We start from the raw sequence: 17775 nt of genomic DNA, 5'->3' as shown, positions 1-17775 counted from the left end.
ACAACATGCATGCCATGGTTAACAGGAGATTCATTGATTTCCCTTGTGAGATGGAAAACTGCTTGAACAGACTGGATAGGAACCACTTCCAGGGCATGGCTGTGTGGCTGTGGGCCCTGCTTGCACTTTTTCCATCTTAATTGCAGTGGGAAGAATATGAGAATGTGTTTCCCGGCCAGTGTGTAAGCAGTGCTGAACATGATTATGGGCTAGATCCAGACAAAACTGGCAATGTCTACCAATTCCCCCTTTCCACTGCAGCCCCCTCATTGTTCTTCAGGGTCCCCTGTTGCCCACGAACAGCATTTCAATGGGTTACAGTGGAAGAGGGGAAGACAGGAAAGTTCTATTATACCAATGGAAAGTGTAGTCTGGATCCAACCCTATGTCTGGTCTGGCCTCACTCCACTATTTTTTCTGGCAGGAAAACACATGGAGGAGGTAGAAGGGCAGCCTTGGTTTCCAAGGGGCGCAGCTCCTCCAAATCAGAAAATGGTTATTTCAGCTTGTAGTAGACACTTGTGACTTGGTAGGTTTAGGAGACATGAGATGATTGTGTGGCATGGGGTAAGCAGAGAGGAGGAAGGGTTGAAGAATGGGTTTGGGTATCCTTTACCTTCTCAAGAGCATCATATGCCTGAGTCGCCTGGACTTCTTCGTCAGCACCAGGCTGCGTTCTTTTCAAGATGTTCTGACAACGGAAGCAAAAGATTTTTGGTAAGGCAGACAACAAAACAATCTTACCAATACCAGTCATTTCAAAGATACATCTGATAAATTGATTAATTAATGACTCAGGCATGACTTTGGTGGATTCTGTCTCTTCTCAGAAAATTAGATGATTCAGTTCATAGACTGGGCACAAACAGGTGCAAACTGCAAGGATCTGGCCCTGTAGCACAACCAACCAGGGCTTTTTTTCAGCTGGAATGCAGTGGAACGGAGTTCTGGCACCTCTTGAAAATGGTCACATGGCCGGTGTCCCCGCCCCCTGATCTCCAGACAGAGGGGAGTTTAGATTGCCCTCCGCACCACTGGAGCGGCGTGGATGGCAATCTAAACTCCCCTGTCAGGAGATCAGGGGGCGGTGCCACCAGCCATGTGACCATTTTCGCCATGGGCAATTTAAACTTTAAAAAACTCCCCCCTTGTTCCAGCTGACCCAAAGTGATGTCATTGTGCGGTCCTGAGTTCCACCACTGAGTTCCACCACCTCTTTTCCCAGAAAAAAAGCCCTGCAACTAACTATTATGCAGCAGACGCAAAGAAGTTCAGCATGGTGTTGTGCTCCGAACTAGCTTTGCAAGGCACTGTCAAGTTGATCAGAGGAGGTATTTGCCTTGTGTGCCATCAACAGAGCTCAAGGCAGGTAAGCTTGCATGATGACTGTATCTGTGCTGAAGTTCTCAGCATGCTTAGTTAGGGCAGATGCTGCCATTCTTGGGAAGGACTATAGAACAGTGGTGGTGATGGAAAGTACCATCAAGCCATAGCTGACTTATAGTGACCCCTGCTGGGGTTTTCAAGGCAAGAGACAAACAGAGGTGGCTTGGCATTGCCTGCCTCTACACAGCAACCCTGATCTTCTTTGGAGGTCTCCCATCCAATTACTAACCAAAGCCAACCCTTCTTAGTTTCCGATATCTGACAAGATTGGGTGTGCCTGTGCTATCCAGGTTAGGATAGAACAGTGGTAGAAGATAAATTTGCCATATGGAAGACACAGGATCCAGTCTCTAACACTTCTACTCAAAATGAAAGCCTCTTTCAAAAGAATGGTTGGAAAAGATCTAAAAACTGTGTACAAAAAGTACTTACGTTGCGCAAGGCAAAATATATCTTTGATGTAATAAATTTTGAATGCCTCATATACATTTGTCGGATCTTAAGAAGGGTTTCATTGCAAGGACTGAGCCAAAGTTCAATCCTTGCCCTGGTCACTGCTTATGCTATTTATTCCAAGAAAGCTACTGTTTAATGGTGCATACGCTATTCTCAATTTACATTAAGTCTCAGAGCTAAGCGACAAGTGACACCAGACACGTGTTTTTTAATGTGTAGGGACGCAATTTTACCTGGGAACTGTAGTTTTCAAAGACAGAGCCACGTGGGATCACTAGAGGACAGGAACTTTGCAATTGTTTTCTTGCAATCGCAATGGAGAGAGGAATACAGGACCCTGTCCCTAGCACTGAGATACAGGGGAGGGGGAAGGGCTGGTGGTTCATCTCTCCATTGAGACTGCAAAAAACAATTGCAAAGTTCCTCTCTCCCAGTGATCCTGCAAAGACAGTTTTCAAAAGCTCTTCCCCACCCCTGCCTCCCCACGCTAGGGACATAACGCTGTTTTCAACTACACTTCCCTGGTAAAATTGCATCCCTGACATGTTAAAAAATGCATGTCTGGCATCGCTTGTAGCTTAACTATTAGACAGCAGATGGCATACAGAGCAGTTGTGTATCCCAGCACTCTCACTTGAAGAAGAAGTTTCAGTCGTGTGATGCGCTGGAACGGGAGAATGAGGAAAGACTTGAGGGAGAGACGCTGGCAAATGGGGTCACTTTCTAGTTTCTCCAAGACCTGCTGGAAGGCAGGAAGGCCATTCCTGCCAGAGGAAAGAAGGATAAGATGAGAAGCCACTTCCTATGCATGTATGATTTTTGTGTTCTTCTGTAACCAGCCTGGCTGTGACACAGAGGCCGTTTTCACACTGCTTACTGGCCACGGAACATTGCGCTGAGCTCCTGCAACGACAGCGTCCTTCTGGCGCAATTTCGCGTGAGAACTGCCATTCTCATGCGAAATCCCGCCAGGAAGATGCTGTCGTTCTGGGAGCTCGGCACAAATTAAAAGATTCAACATTTTATCCTTGCTATTTAACATGGGATCCACATAATGATGCCATATGGTAAAATCTTATTGAACAAAATATCTCTGGGTTACTTAAGCCTGGGTTACTTAAGCCTTAGCATAAAGGGAAGTATTTGGGAATTTCCTGCATTTTTCAGAGGGTTGGACTAGATGATCCTAGAGGTCCCTTCCAACCCTGTGATTCTATGATTCTAGGGATATTTATATAGAGCCATGCAAAGAATAAAGTCAGGAAAGGGAACAACATCAGATGTCTTACAAAAGCCTCTGAAAGGTTTGCTCCTGGTAGGTCTGGTTTGTCACGTATGGCAGGTAAACACGGCGAAATTCTGGCGCATGCTTCAGAGCTACATCACACACATTGAAGGTGAACATGTTCTCCTCAAGCTTTTCCTCCAAGTCAAAGAGGAAACTGCAGGAACACCCCAAGGAATCATGAAAGAAAAGCAGAATGCTGTTACTCATATGCAGCAATTATACCTCTGTGTCCCTGTCAACCTTACCCCTCCTTTTTCAGAGAGTTTGTGAATTACTGGCCTCACTGGCAAGTCACAGAGACCACAATGATGCACGGTGATTCTACAAAAAAGGAGTGTGATGTTTAGAAATGCAGGTCGTGGATGATTTGATTTTCACAAATAAGACAATTGGAACTGTTATCTTATTTGAGCACGGCATGTGCCTGTGCCTGTGCCTGTGCCTGTGATTTCCTTGCAATTTAAAAACAGAAGTATGTTGAATCATCGTGTGTCTGAGCTAAGCCAGCTTTCAGCAATCAGCATAGCAGCTGGCTGGACAGCTACTACTATCCCATGTCGACAATTTGCTGGGTTTATGTATGTCCCAGAGGGGAGCCTGCACTGGCGGGGTGGCACTACATCTCCTGCCATCCCATGGCGGCCATTAGGCGTGCTGGGGGATCATAACATCGAATGGTTGCGGGTCTTCGATGTAGTGGGTCCGTTGCTCTATGCTTTGCCAATGCTTCAGTGGCTGTAATAAATAAAGCTGTGGCCCATTCAACCAATAATACTGTGTCTCTGTCTTCTTTGCTGGGGGCTCAACATCGCTCATAGGCTGCAATGAGGGTCTGCAGCGGGAGAGGGGGAATAAACAAAAATCAGTGGCCCTTCTTAAGAAAAGTTAAGGGCAATCAAGTTTTTTTTTAGTGTGGTTGGATCCAGGCTGGCATGTGGTTGGCCGCTGTGGAAAACAGGACGCTGGATTAGATCAACCCTTGGCCTGATACAGCAAGGATCATATTTGTGTGTGCGTGGAATCGAATGCCTAGAAATGGAAAAAGGGCAGCCACTGACGGCTTCGGCCTGGGCTATTCAGTGCTGGAACGGAAGAGTCTGTTGTGGCTTTTGAGACTTGAAAGACCAGAACTCACTTGGCACTAACATCGCGCACATCCTGCAGGCGGGAGAAAAGCCACTGTTTGTCTTGATTTGTCAGGGCAGCCTGAAGCTCCGGGGAGTGCTGGAAATGATCCACCGCTACATTTAAACTCCGTAGGTAAGACGCCTCTGATGCAATCAGTTCGAACTTGGCCTGCACACGAGCGAAAGGGGAACGTGGCTTCAGAGCATATTTCAAAGCAGTGAATTGTTTGGAAAAGAGGAAAATGGAAAAGGAAATCCTCAACAACTGAAACGTGGGGGGTAGGCATTGTTTTCTGTTCCTGGTGGTGATCGAGTCAGCAGCCAAATGTCTGTTCACAGACCATCTGAAGACATGCCTGGAGCTCCAAAACAATCCATCAAAACCAGCAGATGGAGAATCACATTCAAACAGTAAACATTTTTTTTTTAACAAATACCTTAGACTTTGAAGTCTGTTCAAACCTGCCCAGACTAGGGCTGTATGCTGCTTGCTTTTAAGTTAACACCCCACCACTATTTGCTGTTTTGTAACCATCTGTAACCATCACAAAGGAAAATTCATCCTTTCCCCCCTGCCAATCAATCTGTCTTTAATTTCCATCAATTTATTCTTGTCTTGAATGTACTTCCATCCAGTTACTTCAACCAATTTATCAGCATTATATTGCTGTTTTCTCTATGCGCTTAAATGAAGCTGCACTCCTATGGACAGCTATTGTATACACACTTACTTGGAAGTAAGTTCCATGGAACTCAGTGGGACTTCTGTCTAAACATGCATAGACCTAAGTTTAATTTCAGATAGAGCTGTTGGCATGGTACCAGGTCTTCCTTTTAGCTTAACTGTGCATTCCAGATCCCCAAACCTTCAGCCTCCTTCCCTAGGACCTTTTCCTAGTTTCTTCTGCACGCCTTCTTCTCTCTGGTCAGAATAGGTCAACACATCTCTGAGATATTTCTGCAGCCCTATACCTTAGTTTTAGCTAAGGTATAATGCAACACAAACCTTTTCGTTGTCATTGTGCTGTTTTGTCTGTCTGTCTGTCTGTCTGTCTGTCTGTCTGTCTCCTTATTGTGTTATTGATCTTTTTTGCATAGGCGATTTTTGCCACTTTTGGCACATACCTCTTCAGGCTTTCTTCTGAATTCTGGATGCTAAACTTCCACTTCCAATTTTAATGTCATATTTCAAGGGTTCTTTTCTGAATTTTCTGCGTGCATCCAGAGGCAGAAAATTCGAAGGAGAACCCTTGAAATGCCACATTGAAATCAGAAGGAGGAGTTGGTGGTGGTGGAGAGTGCCCTCAAGTCATAGCTGATTTATGGCGGCCCCTGGTGGGGTTATCATGGCAAGAGACTAATGGAGGTGGTTTGCCATTGCCTGCCTCTGCAGCCCTTGTCTCCATTGGAGGTCTGCCATCCAATTACTAACCAAGGCTGACCCTGCTTAGCTTCTGAGATCTGATGAGATCAGGCTCACCTGGGCTATCCAAGTCAGGGTGAAGTGGGAGTTAAGCATCTGGAATTCAGTATGGGGCCAAAAGTGGCAAAAATTGCCTGTGCAAAAAAGGCCATTATCTTTGTTAGCCAAACATCTCTACTTATAAGCTTGGATCCAGTGATGCAGAAGTGGAGACATAATCAGATTTACTGCAGTTCTGCTTGCTCAAGGTCATGTGCTATACCTAGCACTTTCCTCCCTATATATTACACCACCCAGAAATTTGTTACACATGATCTTGTACAAGTGCAGATGCCATAAATGTGGCTTAGCATAAGTAGCTATTTCAGTCTTTTTCTTGCATTTTCGCTTTGCGAAAGGTCTAACATAAGCCACAATTTTGTACTGGATTCAAACCATAGTCTTTGTTACCTCCTGCAACTTCTGCTCCTCATGAGTCATGCTTAGCAGCATAGTGCTCCCTCGGACCATGGGGATATCCTGCCAGAGGGATGCGCTGGAAGAGATGGACAGACGTTGTAGGCAGGAGTCTTGGGATTGTAGCACTTTTCTTCGTAACCTTGAGGAGCTTTGAGATCCCACATTTTCTAGCTCCAGTTCCTCGGACAAGGAATCTGCTCTCTTCTGGCTCTGAATGGCTTTGTTCAGTGCAACGTCACTGTATTCCTGATAGAGCAGCCGTGCTGTTAAGAAGAACTGTCAGTTTTTATACATTCTGAAGCAATGTAGTAGGCCTAGAGCCATAGTTCCACATGGGGACTGGCTTGTGTGTTTTCCTCACTGCTGCTGGAATTCTACCTGCCAGGTTTCCCTGAAGTTTCCCTGCCTTTGTCTCTTGGCAGGGGCCATTCCCCCACCACCTGGGCCATCAGGGATTCTTCATTTTTTTTTAAAAAAAGTAAAGTCAGTAATTAAATATCTTTATAGAAATATAACATTATAACTATCAGTGTACCAGGTTATCTTAATTCCTACTTTAAAAAAAAAGTATCTAGGTTCTTTTGTTGCAGACATATGCATTTCCCCATATGCATTTTCCCTTATATCTCAACAATGAAAGGGGCTAGAGACTGCTTTTCTTAAAAAAATGAAAGATGATGACGATTCAGAGAACCTTGTATGTCACTTGTTTTAATGATATAACATATTCAATTCCTGATTTATAGGGGCAAGGGGAGGAAATAGTCAATGGGAGACAAGATCAGGGAAAATAGCTGCCACATGGGTGGGAAAATCCAAACTTTTTCACCCACAGAGCATCCATCCAGGCTTTGCTGTGATCTTCACAGCAAAGCAGGTTTAAGAAAGACTGGCAAAAAACTGGGGAAACTCCTGCAAGTGCACAAATACACAACGATGCTCAGGGGAAGCAGGGAAATATCCTGTGGAAACGGCTTCAATAGGAGATCTTGTGAGAATACCAAACTCAGAATTATTTGATCTGTACAGTTGTTTTGCAGTCTTCAGAAAATGAAGATTGGGAAGATGCAAGCGACTAGGAAAAAATTCTGTACGCATATTTTCCCAGCAACCAACTTAAGAAGAGTCCTGCTTGATCAGACCATTAGTCCATACTGTTTGGGTTGCCAAGTGGCTATGTGCCGTAATTTGCCAAGTGGCTTTGTGCAGTAATTTTCTGCATCCACCCATATTCTGTGCCATAAACTGGACAGGACCTTTCTCAGATGTTCTTCTGTCTCTTACAGTTCAATCCTAAAACAAGTTACTCCAGTCTAAGACTTGAGTAGGATTCTTAGGATTGCATTGCGCATTGGATTCTTAGGATTGCATTGCGCATTGGAGTCTTCCTCCTCCCTACTCTACTTCTTCCAGGTTCCTAAAGCAAGAGACACTTACATGAGTTGATAAGTTTTGAATGTCTTCTCTTGATATTTTCCACTGTTTCTGCCGATTTCTTCTCTCTTCCATGGTAAGAAAAATACAAGGACATGAGTAGTATACAAATGGGTATCCCCTCAGTGTTACATTTAATCTGTTGCACCACTAGGTTCAGAGGCTTACATGTAATATAGAGGATGACAGATTCGAATTCTAAAGCAAAACAGGACAAAACCCGTTTTTGGCCTGTTGATTTGGGAACCTGTTAGTTGGATTCCACCCTTCCTTCAAGCAATTCAGAGCAGCATACTCTGGAGTTTAGTTTTACCCTTACAAGAATCCTGTGAGGCAAGTAATACCCTTACTTTACATAAACCTTTGCCAAGATTTATTTGTTTATTTATTAACGTTATTTATCGTCTGCCTTTCTCACTGAGACTCAATGCAGATTGCACCAATACTATCAACAACTGGAACATTCAATAAACAATGCAATGTGGTGGGTGGTGGAGAGAACCCTCAAGTCATAGATGACTTATGGCAACCCCTGGTGGGGTTTTCATGGCAAGAAGTGGTTGGCCATTGCCTGCCTCGGCAACCCTTGTCTTCGTTGGAGGTTTCCCATTCAATTACTAACCAAGGCTGACCCTGCTTAACTTTTGAGATCTGACAAGATTGGCCTTGCCTAGGCTATTCAGGTCAGAGTATAGAGGAGATACAAAGGGAGAAAAAGATAAAGAAGCCTACAAAATCAAGTTAAAAGTTTGCAAGGGCCAAGTAACAGAGATGGATAAAACCAGTTTCAGGCTCACTTGGGCTATCTAGGTCAGAGCAAACAATGCAAAACGGTATGCAAATGCAGATTTACAGACATTTGAAAACAAGCAGAAATCCCATACAGAACTGAAATGATGAAACAAAGCATAAGCAATTAAACATGACATATTAAGCAGCGCAGAAACTATCCAATAGGAATATACTTAAAGCAACAGGCAGTACATAGTAGTATGTCTACCCTTATCACAAGCATCTCTCTGAGCCATTTCCTCATGGAACAGCCCTATTACCTGTCTAAAAAACTCTCCTGAATAATTCAATATTGCTTAGTTTGCTGAAAGCCAGGAGAGTGGGATCCCTCCTAACCTCAACAGGTAGGCCTTTCCATAAGGTCGGGACCGCAACAGGAAGGGCGCATGTTTGGGCAGCGGTCCATTTTGTTTATTTGCAGGGTGGCACCTGCAGAAGGCCCTTTTCAGATGAGAGAAGCTGCTGTAGCAACACATGTGGAGAGAAGTGATGCTGCAGACATGAAGGAGGGGCCAAGGCCATGAAGGGTCTTTGTCTATGATAGCCAAAACCTTGAACTGAATGAAAATTGAGATGGGTGTCGTTGCCTCTGTGCTGCTTCTATGGCAGTTCAAGCACAAGAAAAGGCATGTATGAGAGCGAATTCCATGTTTATGGAATTAGGTATTGGTTATCACAAACAAGGCTCTTCTTGGCCTTGGTCCAGCATTCCTATGGGACCGCCTCCCTCCCTATGTTCCTCCACGGCAGCTTCACTCATCTGAACAGGGTCTCTTGCAGGTGCCAGCCTGCACATGGGTGAAATCGACAGCAGCTTGTACATGGGCTTTCTCTGTGGTGGCCCCTGACCTGTGGAACAGCCTGCTTGAGGAGGTGAGGAGAGCCCCCACCCTCCTAGCTTTCCATAAACGATGCAAACCCGAATTATTCAAAAAGGCTTCTGTATGTAGGGAGGGGCTCTCAGATGCTTCGCTAACGAGTTAAGGACCATACACTTCACCATTATGTTGCCTTATGTACTATCTGTTGTTTTAAATATGAGGTCCTATGAGCTATCTGTGCTTCATGTTGTCTAATGTCAGTCCTAGAATTGCCTATGTTCTGTTTCAGCATTTCTTCAACTCTGTATTGGATCCTTGCTAATGCTATGTCTTTGTAAACTTGTGTGTTTATTTACCCTACGGCATTGTTTATGGAAATGTCCTTGATATTGACTGTGTAATTACCTGCAGAAGGCCCTTTTCAGATGAGAGAAGCTGCTGTAGCAACGCAGCAGCAACACATGTAATTACACAGACTGCAGACTGTGTAATCACCTTGAGTTTCAATGAGAAAGATGGACTATAAATGTCATAAATAAATAAAGAATCAGCAACGGCCTTCCTGAGGAACTGAGCATCATTTGCACGCTGTATGCAAACATGGCACCAGAAAAAGTCACCTGGGCCAAGACTGGAGCAATCAGGTAGAAGGGGTCTTAGACCGAAGACAAATCATCTGTCATGATGATCCTGGGCCTTAGGTTGAAAAAGGAGCAGCCTGTAGACTTTGGGGAAGCCTGCCCTGGGGCCTTGTGTAAAGTTTGCCATAGGTCTACATTTCCCAGGCACCTTCCAAGCATTAGAATTAGACTGGGGGGAAATGGAGGAAAATTTCTGTCTTACAGAGACCCCTGCACAGGGAGACAGACACGTGGATGGATAGTGTTCATTCCCTGATGCTGAGCACCAGAGAGGTGGGTTTTGGAGGGAGTGGATTCCTTGGCTTTGCCCCATAGTTCCCTTTAAAATGTTCTGTCTCTCTTCACTTTGTACTTTCCCAAGGTCTCCCAGCAGGCTTTCCAGCTGAGCCCAAGAAATGGTTTTGATCTTTTGAGTCCTTTCATCAAAGCCCAGATGGACTGGCAGCTCATGTCGCTTGGTGTGAAGCACAGGCTGTGGTCATTTTGCTAGCTAAAATCAGTAAATTTCAAAATGCCTTAAATCAACCTCACACTAGAATTGTTGGCAAAACTAAGGTTGAATATTTTAAGGTCGTATCACAGAAGGGGGCAAAACGGTAGTGCTAAGCCTGGAAAATACTTCTCACTTCATCCTGACTCTTACAGGCCAATCGCTTCGTTCAATCAAGACTTCAAGATCTGGTCAACTGTTCTTGCTAATCAGTAAATCTGACAGCAAACTGGAAGGCTCCTGTATAGATAAGGAAAGCTGCACCGCAGAGTCACTCACAGACTGGGTAGAGCTCTCCACCTGAAATGCAGAGACATGAACGGCCTGTAGAGTCCAGGAAGGCTATTCTAAGTCACCTGCTTCAGCAGCCTGGAGCGGGAGATCTGGAAACTGTACGTGCTGCCTTGAGCTCCATATTGAAAGAAATGCAGGAAATAAATAGAATGAGGTTTCTCTGTCTGAACATTTTCATGAGGGATCTTTTGAGTGGCAGGTGGAAACCCTTAAGATTGTGCCCAATTGGGGGTGATGGGAGGGGGTTTACAGCCAGAAATGTGTTTCCCGTTCATGTAAGGTTGCCAGGTTCCCTTAACCTTCCCAGTGGGAGAGAGGGGGGCCAGTGCTTACCTTCCCAGCACTTGGGGCATCATGTGTGCATGGCCCGGTGCTGGCACAATGATGTCGCTTCTAGGCAGTGATGGCATCTTGTAGGGCTGGGGAGCGCACACATGCTTTGCTGCCCATTTGGGGCCCAAATCTGCCCACTGTGAAGCACAGGAGTGCTCTCAGACTGGTGCAGTGCCCAGGAGGCCTGTCCCCTGCCTTCCCTCTACAGGTCGGGTAAGTGGTGGCCGGGGGCGCGGGGGAGTGAAAGCTGGGAGTGGAGGGTCCCCCGCTCCCATCGGGGGAATGGAATCCTTATATTCATACTAACTAAAACAAACAAAACCCAAATCATTTTAATTCTTCAAGTAAGTTAAATAACTTTTACAATTGTTAACCAAGTGAGCCTGTCACTTTAATGGGGAAAGAATTAGCTATATTTCATATATATAAAGAGAGAGACAGTGTCAAAAAGAACTGGAATTAAAAACTATGATTCGTTAGCTGTCTAGTATAAGCAAAAATTAAGTTCTGATTTTTTTACTTTTGGGATTTTTATGCCCCACATATATTAGGGGATTATTTTTCTTTGTATGAACAGCGTCTGTTAGGTGGCAGATGGGGGTGGTTGAACTACTCTTCCTTCACTATTTCCAGAGAAGAAGCTTACTAATTGCTCCACTATCTAAGTATACCTCAATACAATCTAAATCACAATTTGAAGCACAAATAGTATTAAGCATGCCAACAGATCTTTCATGAAGAATATGTAAACTAGTATTAAGATTGAGATGGGAAACAGATATTTAATCTGTTATTTCTGAAAGCAGTGGGAACAGATCTGGAGAAAACATATCCACACCTTTTAAAATGTAAATATGAAAGAAAACTGCCCTGACCTGGATGACTCATGTGAGTATAGACCTCAGAAGCTAAGCAGGATCGGCCTTGGTTAGTAATTGGATGGAGACATCCAACGAAGCCCAGGGTTACAGAGGCAGGCAATGACAATGACAAACCACCTCTGTTAGTCTCTTGCCAGAAAAGCCCCGGCAGGGGTCACCATAAGTCAGCTATGACTTGAGGGCACCACACACACACACACACACACACACACACACACAAAAGAAAACTACAGTTCTTCTGATATCTAACCCTTCTAATACTGAAGCCTCTACACAATTTACAGCAGGCAAATAGTTGACATCAGACACAACAGTAGGGTTGTGATGTCCCTATACCCTCCTGGTGCCAGGGAGGGACCTGGCACTTACCTCATGCCATTTGTGTGCTGTATCTTCACGTACGCTCCAGTGCCTGCATGATGATGCAATTTCTAGAAGTGCTGTTGTTGCACTGGCCACAGGAGTACTCACGCGTTCCATGCAGGGCTTATTCAGCCCATTTGGGGCCAAAATGGGCCCCAAACGAAGTACGGGAGCACTCCCTCAGCCAACACAACAATGTTACTTCCGGAAGTGATGTCGTTGTGCCGCCTGTGCGTGTGCCACGTGTGTTTCTGGAGCGCCTGCAGGTGGCGGGCAACCTCCAGGGGGCTTGCCACCTCTCGCCAATTACTGGCGGATTGGTGGGCAAGCAGCCAGATCCCTGGGAGTTTGCCCTGCCACCGACAGACACTTGGGAATCATACTTTACAATACAATCCAAAGTAGAGTTACATCAGTATAAGCTCATTAAAAATAATTTAGACTCCAGCCTAAACTCCAATCTAAGCTCGTTTAGACTGGAGTAATTTTGCTTACAATTGCATTGTAAAATGCTGATTTTGTTCATATATTTTGGGGATGTCCTATTATTGGGAACTTTGGGATCCAGATGTTATGTATTATCACAGGAATGACTGGTGGGTTACAGTATTCCACATTACCCCAAAATAAAGATGATATGAAGATTATGATTGCAAGTTATAATTTAAAAATCAAATACTTGTTTTATAACTGCCACTAGAATATGGCTTTGATTCATTGATGCACAAGCAAAAACGTAAACAGTGTAGTTCTGCTTCTGCAAGATCTTGTGCAACACCTAGCACTTTCCTCCATATATATTAGAGTGTCCAGAAATTAGTTGCACAATATCTTGCAAAAGTGGAAATACAAGTGGGGATACAATAAGTTTGAAATAGCACAAGCTGCTGCCACAGTCTTTTACTTGCATTTCTGTTTGTGCAAGAACCCTAGTTCAAGTACAAATTTTCATTGGCTCCAACCTTATGTGTAGTATGGCTCTGGAAACTCCATCATGCTTAATTGGTTCGTATAAAGCAGTAATTCTCTAAGCTTTCCAGACCCAGGACAGACTTTTAATCCCTAGGAAGTGTCATAGGACTGCTTAGGATGCTTGCATGTGATGTCGCAGTCACATGACAGTAAGAGGAAGAACCAGAATTATGACCTCACAAATGTCAGTGCTGGAATGGGGGATAGGGAACACAAGGTAAGTGCCTGGAAGGATGCCACCACGAGGGTCTGAGCCTTGGAGAAATCCTCTCTACCTCTGAGTGACATTGCCTAACCCTTATATAACTTGCCTGCAAATATAGACGAGAGGTGCCCATGCACACTAGCGCCAGTTCCTTCCAAAAATCAAATGCAACAGGTACTCTGTACCGGAGGTCACAAAGGAAAAAGAAACAAAGTCCTGATGAGTGTATAAATACGTGTATAAATATTAATCACAGAGAGCAACTCAAAGTATGGAACATATGCAAATAGATAATACATTAATAATAACAACTTAATAATTTGATTTATATACTACCCTGCAGGACAACTTAACACCCACTCAGAGTGGTTTACAAAGTATGTTATTATTACCCTAGCGTTACCAGGTCCCTTTAGTCCCCCCAGCGGGAAATTCATCATGCAGGTCAAAGAGTGGCCCAGGAGTGCTCCTGCGCTCACCAAAGGGCAGAATCGCCCCCCGTGGGCCCAATTTGGCCAGAAACAGGCCTGTTGTGGGGTGCAGGAGCATGCTGCTCCACCCAGGGGTGTGCTGCACCATCAGGGGGTGCCCCGAGGGGCATGCCCCCCACTAGCAAGGTAAGTGGGTGCGAGGGGGAGGAGGTGGGAGCAGGGGATCCCTTGCCCCCAGTGGGGGAATGGCAAGCCAATATTATCTCCACAACAAAACACCCTGTGAACTGAGAGCGGCTGAGAGAGCTCCTAGGAGCTCTGACTGACCCAAGGTCACCCAGCTGGCTTCAAGCAGACGGGTGGGGAATCAAACCCAGTTCTCCAGATCTCCCACTGCTCTTAATCACTACACCAAACTGGCTCTCAATGTAATATATGTATTAGTGTGCCAGCAAATTAAGTCCAATTTCGTTATTTTCCTCAGAAATGCTTAAACATTTACAGTCTGACCTTGCGCTGGTGCTAAATGCAGACTGTCAGTTGTTTTGCACAGTTGTACTGCAATTTCTCTGCACATTGAATGATATCCATACATTTATAACATTAACATGTTACCTATTTGTATATATTTCACCCTTTGAGTCACTTCTTGTGATTAATATTCATTTATACATACACCAGGATTTTGATTCTTTTTCTTTGTGACTTCTGGTACTGTTTCTCCCCCTCTTTTCTTTTTTCTTTACATAACTTTTATTTCAGTTTATTTTATATATATATATATATATATATATATATATATATATATATATATATATATATATATATATATATATATATATATATATATAAAATTACTATACCATATATCTACTATCATCATCTTCTACATATAAAACATAAACCAGTCCTATACGTTTTAATAGAAATCGATTGTTTATACTGTACTTGCTGTCTAGCCTGCACAATATATTTAGAAAACAGTAGAAAGACATGAAAGGTTGAGGCTTGTAACCCTCAACTTTCACTTGTAATTGTTTTGCCTGAAGGGGCAAGAAGGAAAGCAACTCTTAGAGGGAGACTCACCCATGCAGAGCGTTGTTTGGTTGGTCGGATGGGTCTTTGTGTGCGAGGACTTCCCCTCTTGAAGGGAGAAAGGATGCTATCTCTTCTGCTGAAAATGGAAGTGCACAAGACAGATTTCAGCAAACATTCACTTAGAACTCCTCATCTTGATGAAAAGGAAGACATCTTCTTTGGCAACTTTTGGGGGGTGGCCATGGCTCAGTGATAGAGCCTCTGATTGACATGGGCAGAAATTGGGCCAGTATGGAGCGCAGGCCCATCATACCATCCTGGCAGCGTTCCTGCAGGGCCGGATCTACGGGGGGGCAGGAGGGATAGTCTGCCCCCGGCGCCGCCAGGGAGGGGGTGCCGGGAGCAGCTCCCAGCTGCCGGAGCACGCAGGCGGCAGTGTGGGCAGCCTTGCAGCCCCCCACGCTGCTTTTGCCTGCCCTGGAGGGCAGGGGGTGCCCGGCAAGCCGGCCACCCCCTGTCCTGCGGGGCAGGTGAAAGGAGCAGGGGGGGGGCTGTGAGGCCGCCTGCGCTGCTTTTGCCTGCCCTGGAGGGCAGGGGGTGCGCAGCAAGCCAGATGCCCCCTGTACTGCGGCGCAGGCGAAAGCAGTGCGGGGAGCCGCGCTGCCTCTTGCCTGCCTTGGAGGGCAGGGGGTGCCCGGCAAGCCGGCCGCCCCCTGTCCTGCGGAGCAGGTGAAAGCAGTGCGGGGGGCTGCGAGGCCGCCCACGCCATTCACCTGCGGGGAGGCGAATGGAGCGGGCGGCTTCTCAGCCCCACACGCTGCCTCCGTCCGCCCTGTGTGATGACATCACCAAAGTGACATCATCACGCAGCGCGGGAAGCGCACGCGCACAACAGTAAGCCAAAGGTTGCCCCGGGTGTGGGCAGCCCTGGATCTGGCGCTGCGTTCCTGCACTCTGCACCAGACCAGACCGATTTGGCCTGAAGCAGGCAGAAATTGGGCCGATGCAGCAGCAATCCATGGCCTATTGCAACACCCTGACCTGTGAGGGGTGTGCTGAGGGCTGGGCTGACCCTACAGAGGCCCCGAGGAGGCTGCTGCAGTGAAGGAGAAGGCAAGTGCAAAAGCATGGCCCTCCTCGCTGGCACACCAGGTAGTAGCATTGAGCTGTGCCAGGCCTTCCCACAGCCACTGCAGAGCCTTGGGAGGGGGGCACCGGCCCTCCCTGCCCCTCCTAAGCAAGCCGTATTGGTGACGACTCTTTATCCTCCCGCAGGCCAGAGTGCACCTGCACAGGAATAAAAAGTGAGTCATCACCATTACAGCTTGCCTTTTCTATAGTCGGATTATTATGAGGATAGAAGATTGATGAACAGAGATGCAGGTGGCATGTTCTGCCCTTATGGCTGCAAGATGCAGAAGGGGAGAGAGAGTTAGACTGAGAGTAGCAACCTGTACATCAAAGGGATGGCCTCAGCACAGTAGAAAGGAAGGGATGCAAAATAGTCCCCCTTAGCCTAAAAGGCTAAAAAACATCACTAAGGGCTTCATTTCCCACACAGTGGAAGTCAGGAAAATGGCAGGGCTGAGCTAAACTCCACTCCTTCCCATGCTGTGGGTCTGAGCGGAAGGAGATCCCTCCATGCTTGCTAATTTGCTTTTTTTTTTTTAAAGTGAGATATTCATTCACAAAATACCCTTTGATGGCTGGGATCCTACTTGTTTCCCTGCTCAGGGGACTGCCCTCCTTGCTTTTGTCCATGTGGGTCTCAGAATCTTTGCCATAACCTTTTTGGTGGTGGATTGGGGGCCCCTCCTTCCTCTTTCACCAGCAGAAAAACTGGTAGGATATAACCCAATACATCTAAAACCAAGTTCCCGACACTGAGTGTTTAAAAACACCCTTGCTTGACTGCATCTGACGTCCATCTAAACTAATGTCCTTTTCCCAACAGGGTCCCGCCAGATGCTTTGAGAAAGCCCAAAAGCAGAGCATAAAGGGAAGAGCTCTCCTCTGTAGTCTGTTCATGGAATCTGGTACTCAAAGATATACTGCCTCTGAACATGGAAGTTCCATTTATTTAACATGGCTAGACCAATCCTGAATAGATTTGCTTAATCCCTTCTTAGAGCCGTCTATTACCAATGCCACAAGATAGAGCCTGCGTTGCACTGTGAGATTAAAAGGTATGAGTCCTGGGTTCAAGTGCCCATTCTTCCATGAAGTTCATTGGGTGTCCTTGGGCCAGTCATATTTCCTCTTCTGTTACAATTTGTGAGAATAAAATGGCAAAGGGGAAATGATGTATACTGCTGTAGCATAGTGGTTAAGCGGTTGGGTTGTGAATCAGAACTCTGCTGGTTTGATTCCCACAACTACCATGAGCTCAGCAGGTGGCCTTGGGTCAGCCACTCCTCTCAGCCCCAACTCCCCAGCTGTATTGTGACTTTGTTCACCACTCTGCAGTGTCCAGAAGGGTGGTATATAAACACACTGTTATTGTTGTTGTTATATGGCCCAGAACTCCTTGGAAGAAGATGGGATAAAAATGTACTAAATAAATGCATCGTCACTGGCTTTAAGAGGGGTTGAGACAAATTCATGGACAGGAATTAGGCAAAATAGTTAATAAACCTTCATGTTCAGAGGCAGTATACCTCAGAAACAGATATTACAGACAAAGAGTTATTATAGATCATCAAATCCTGCTCGTGGGCTTCCTAGAAGCGGCTGGCCATTGTTAGAAACAGGATACTAGAACAGATGGCGTCTTCATCCATTCCAGAGAGGTCGATAGATTTTATCATTTATTCATTAGCAAGAAGGCCACACTGAAGAGAAGTATGTAATTGGTTTAGTAAACAGGAAGTTTTGCAGAGGCCTACTGATGGAGATTTTGGAGGCTGGAGAGGGTGGGGTTTGGGGAATGGATGGACCTCAG

General features: G+C 45.5%; 1 protein-coding gene across 1 annotated transcript in view; it reads right to left on the bottom strand.

Moving 5' to 3' along the window:
* Positions 1–17775, bottom strand: part of ARHGEF5 (Rho guanine nucleotide exchange factor 5) — a 102747-nt gene that overhangs the window by 23577 nt on the left and 61395 nt on the right. The window contains exons 3-9 of the mRNA XM_055000821.1: positions 14883–14970; positions 7577–7641; positions 6131–6402; positions 4266–4426; positions 3132–3284; positions 2477–2606; positions 617–691 (exon numbers count right to left, since the gene is read on the bottom strand). Of these exons, the coding sequence (XP_054856796.1) occupies positions 617–691; positions 2477–2606; positions 3132–3284; positions 4266–4426; positions 6131–6402; positions 7577–7641; positions 14883–14970 (944 nt within the window). The remainder of the gene's footprint in view (positions 1–616; positions 692–2476; positions 2607–3131; positions 3285–4265; positions 4427–6130; positions 6403–7576; positions 7642–14882; positions 14971–17775) is intronic.

This window comes from Eublepharis macularius, chromosome 16 (assembly GCF_028583425.1).
Source record: "Eublepharis macularius isolate TG4126 chromosome 16, MPM_Emac_v1.0, whole genome shotgun sequence".
NCBI classification, from domain to species: domain Eukaryota; kingdom Metazoa; phylum Chordata; class Lepidosauria; order Squamata; family Eublepharidae; genus Eublepharis; species Eublepharis macularius.
The sequence above is the reverse complement of the archived record's forward strand: the minus strand, read 5'-3'. Positions and strand labels throughout refer to the sequence as shown.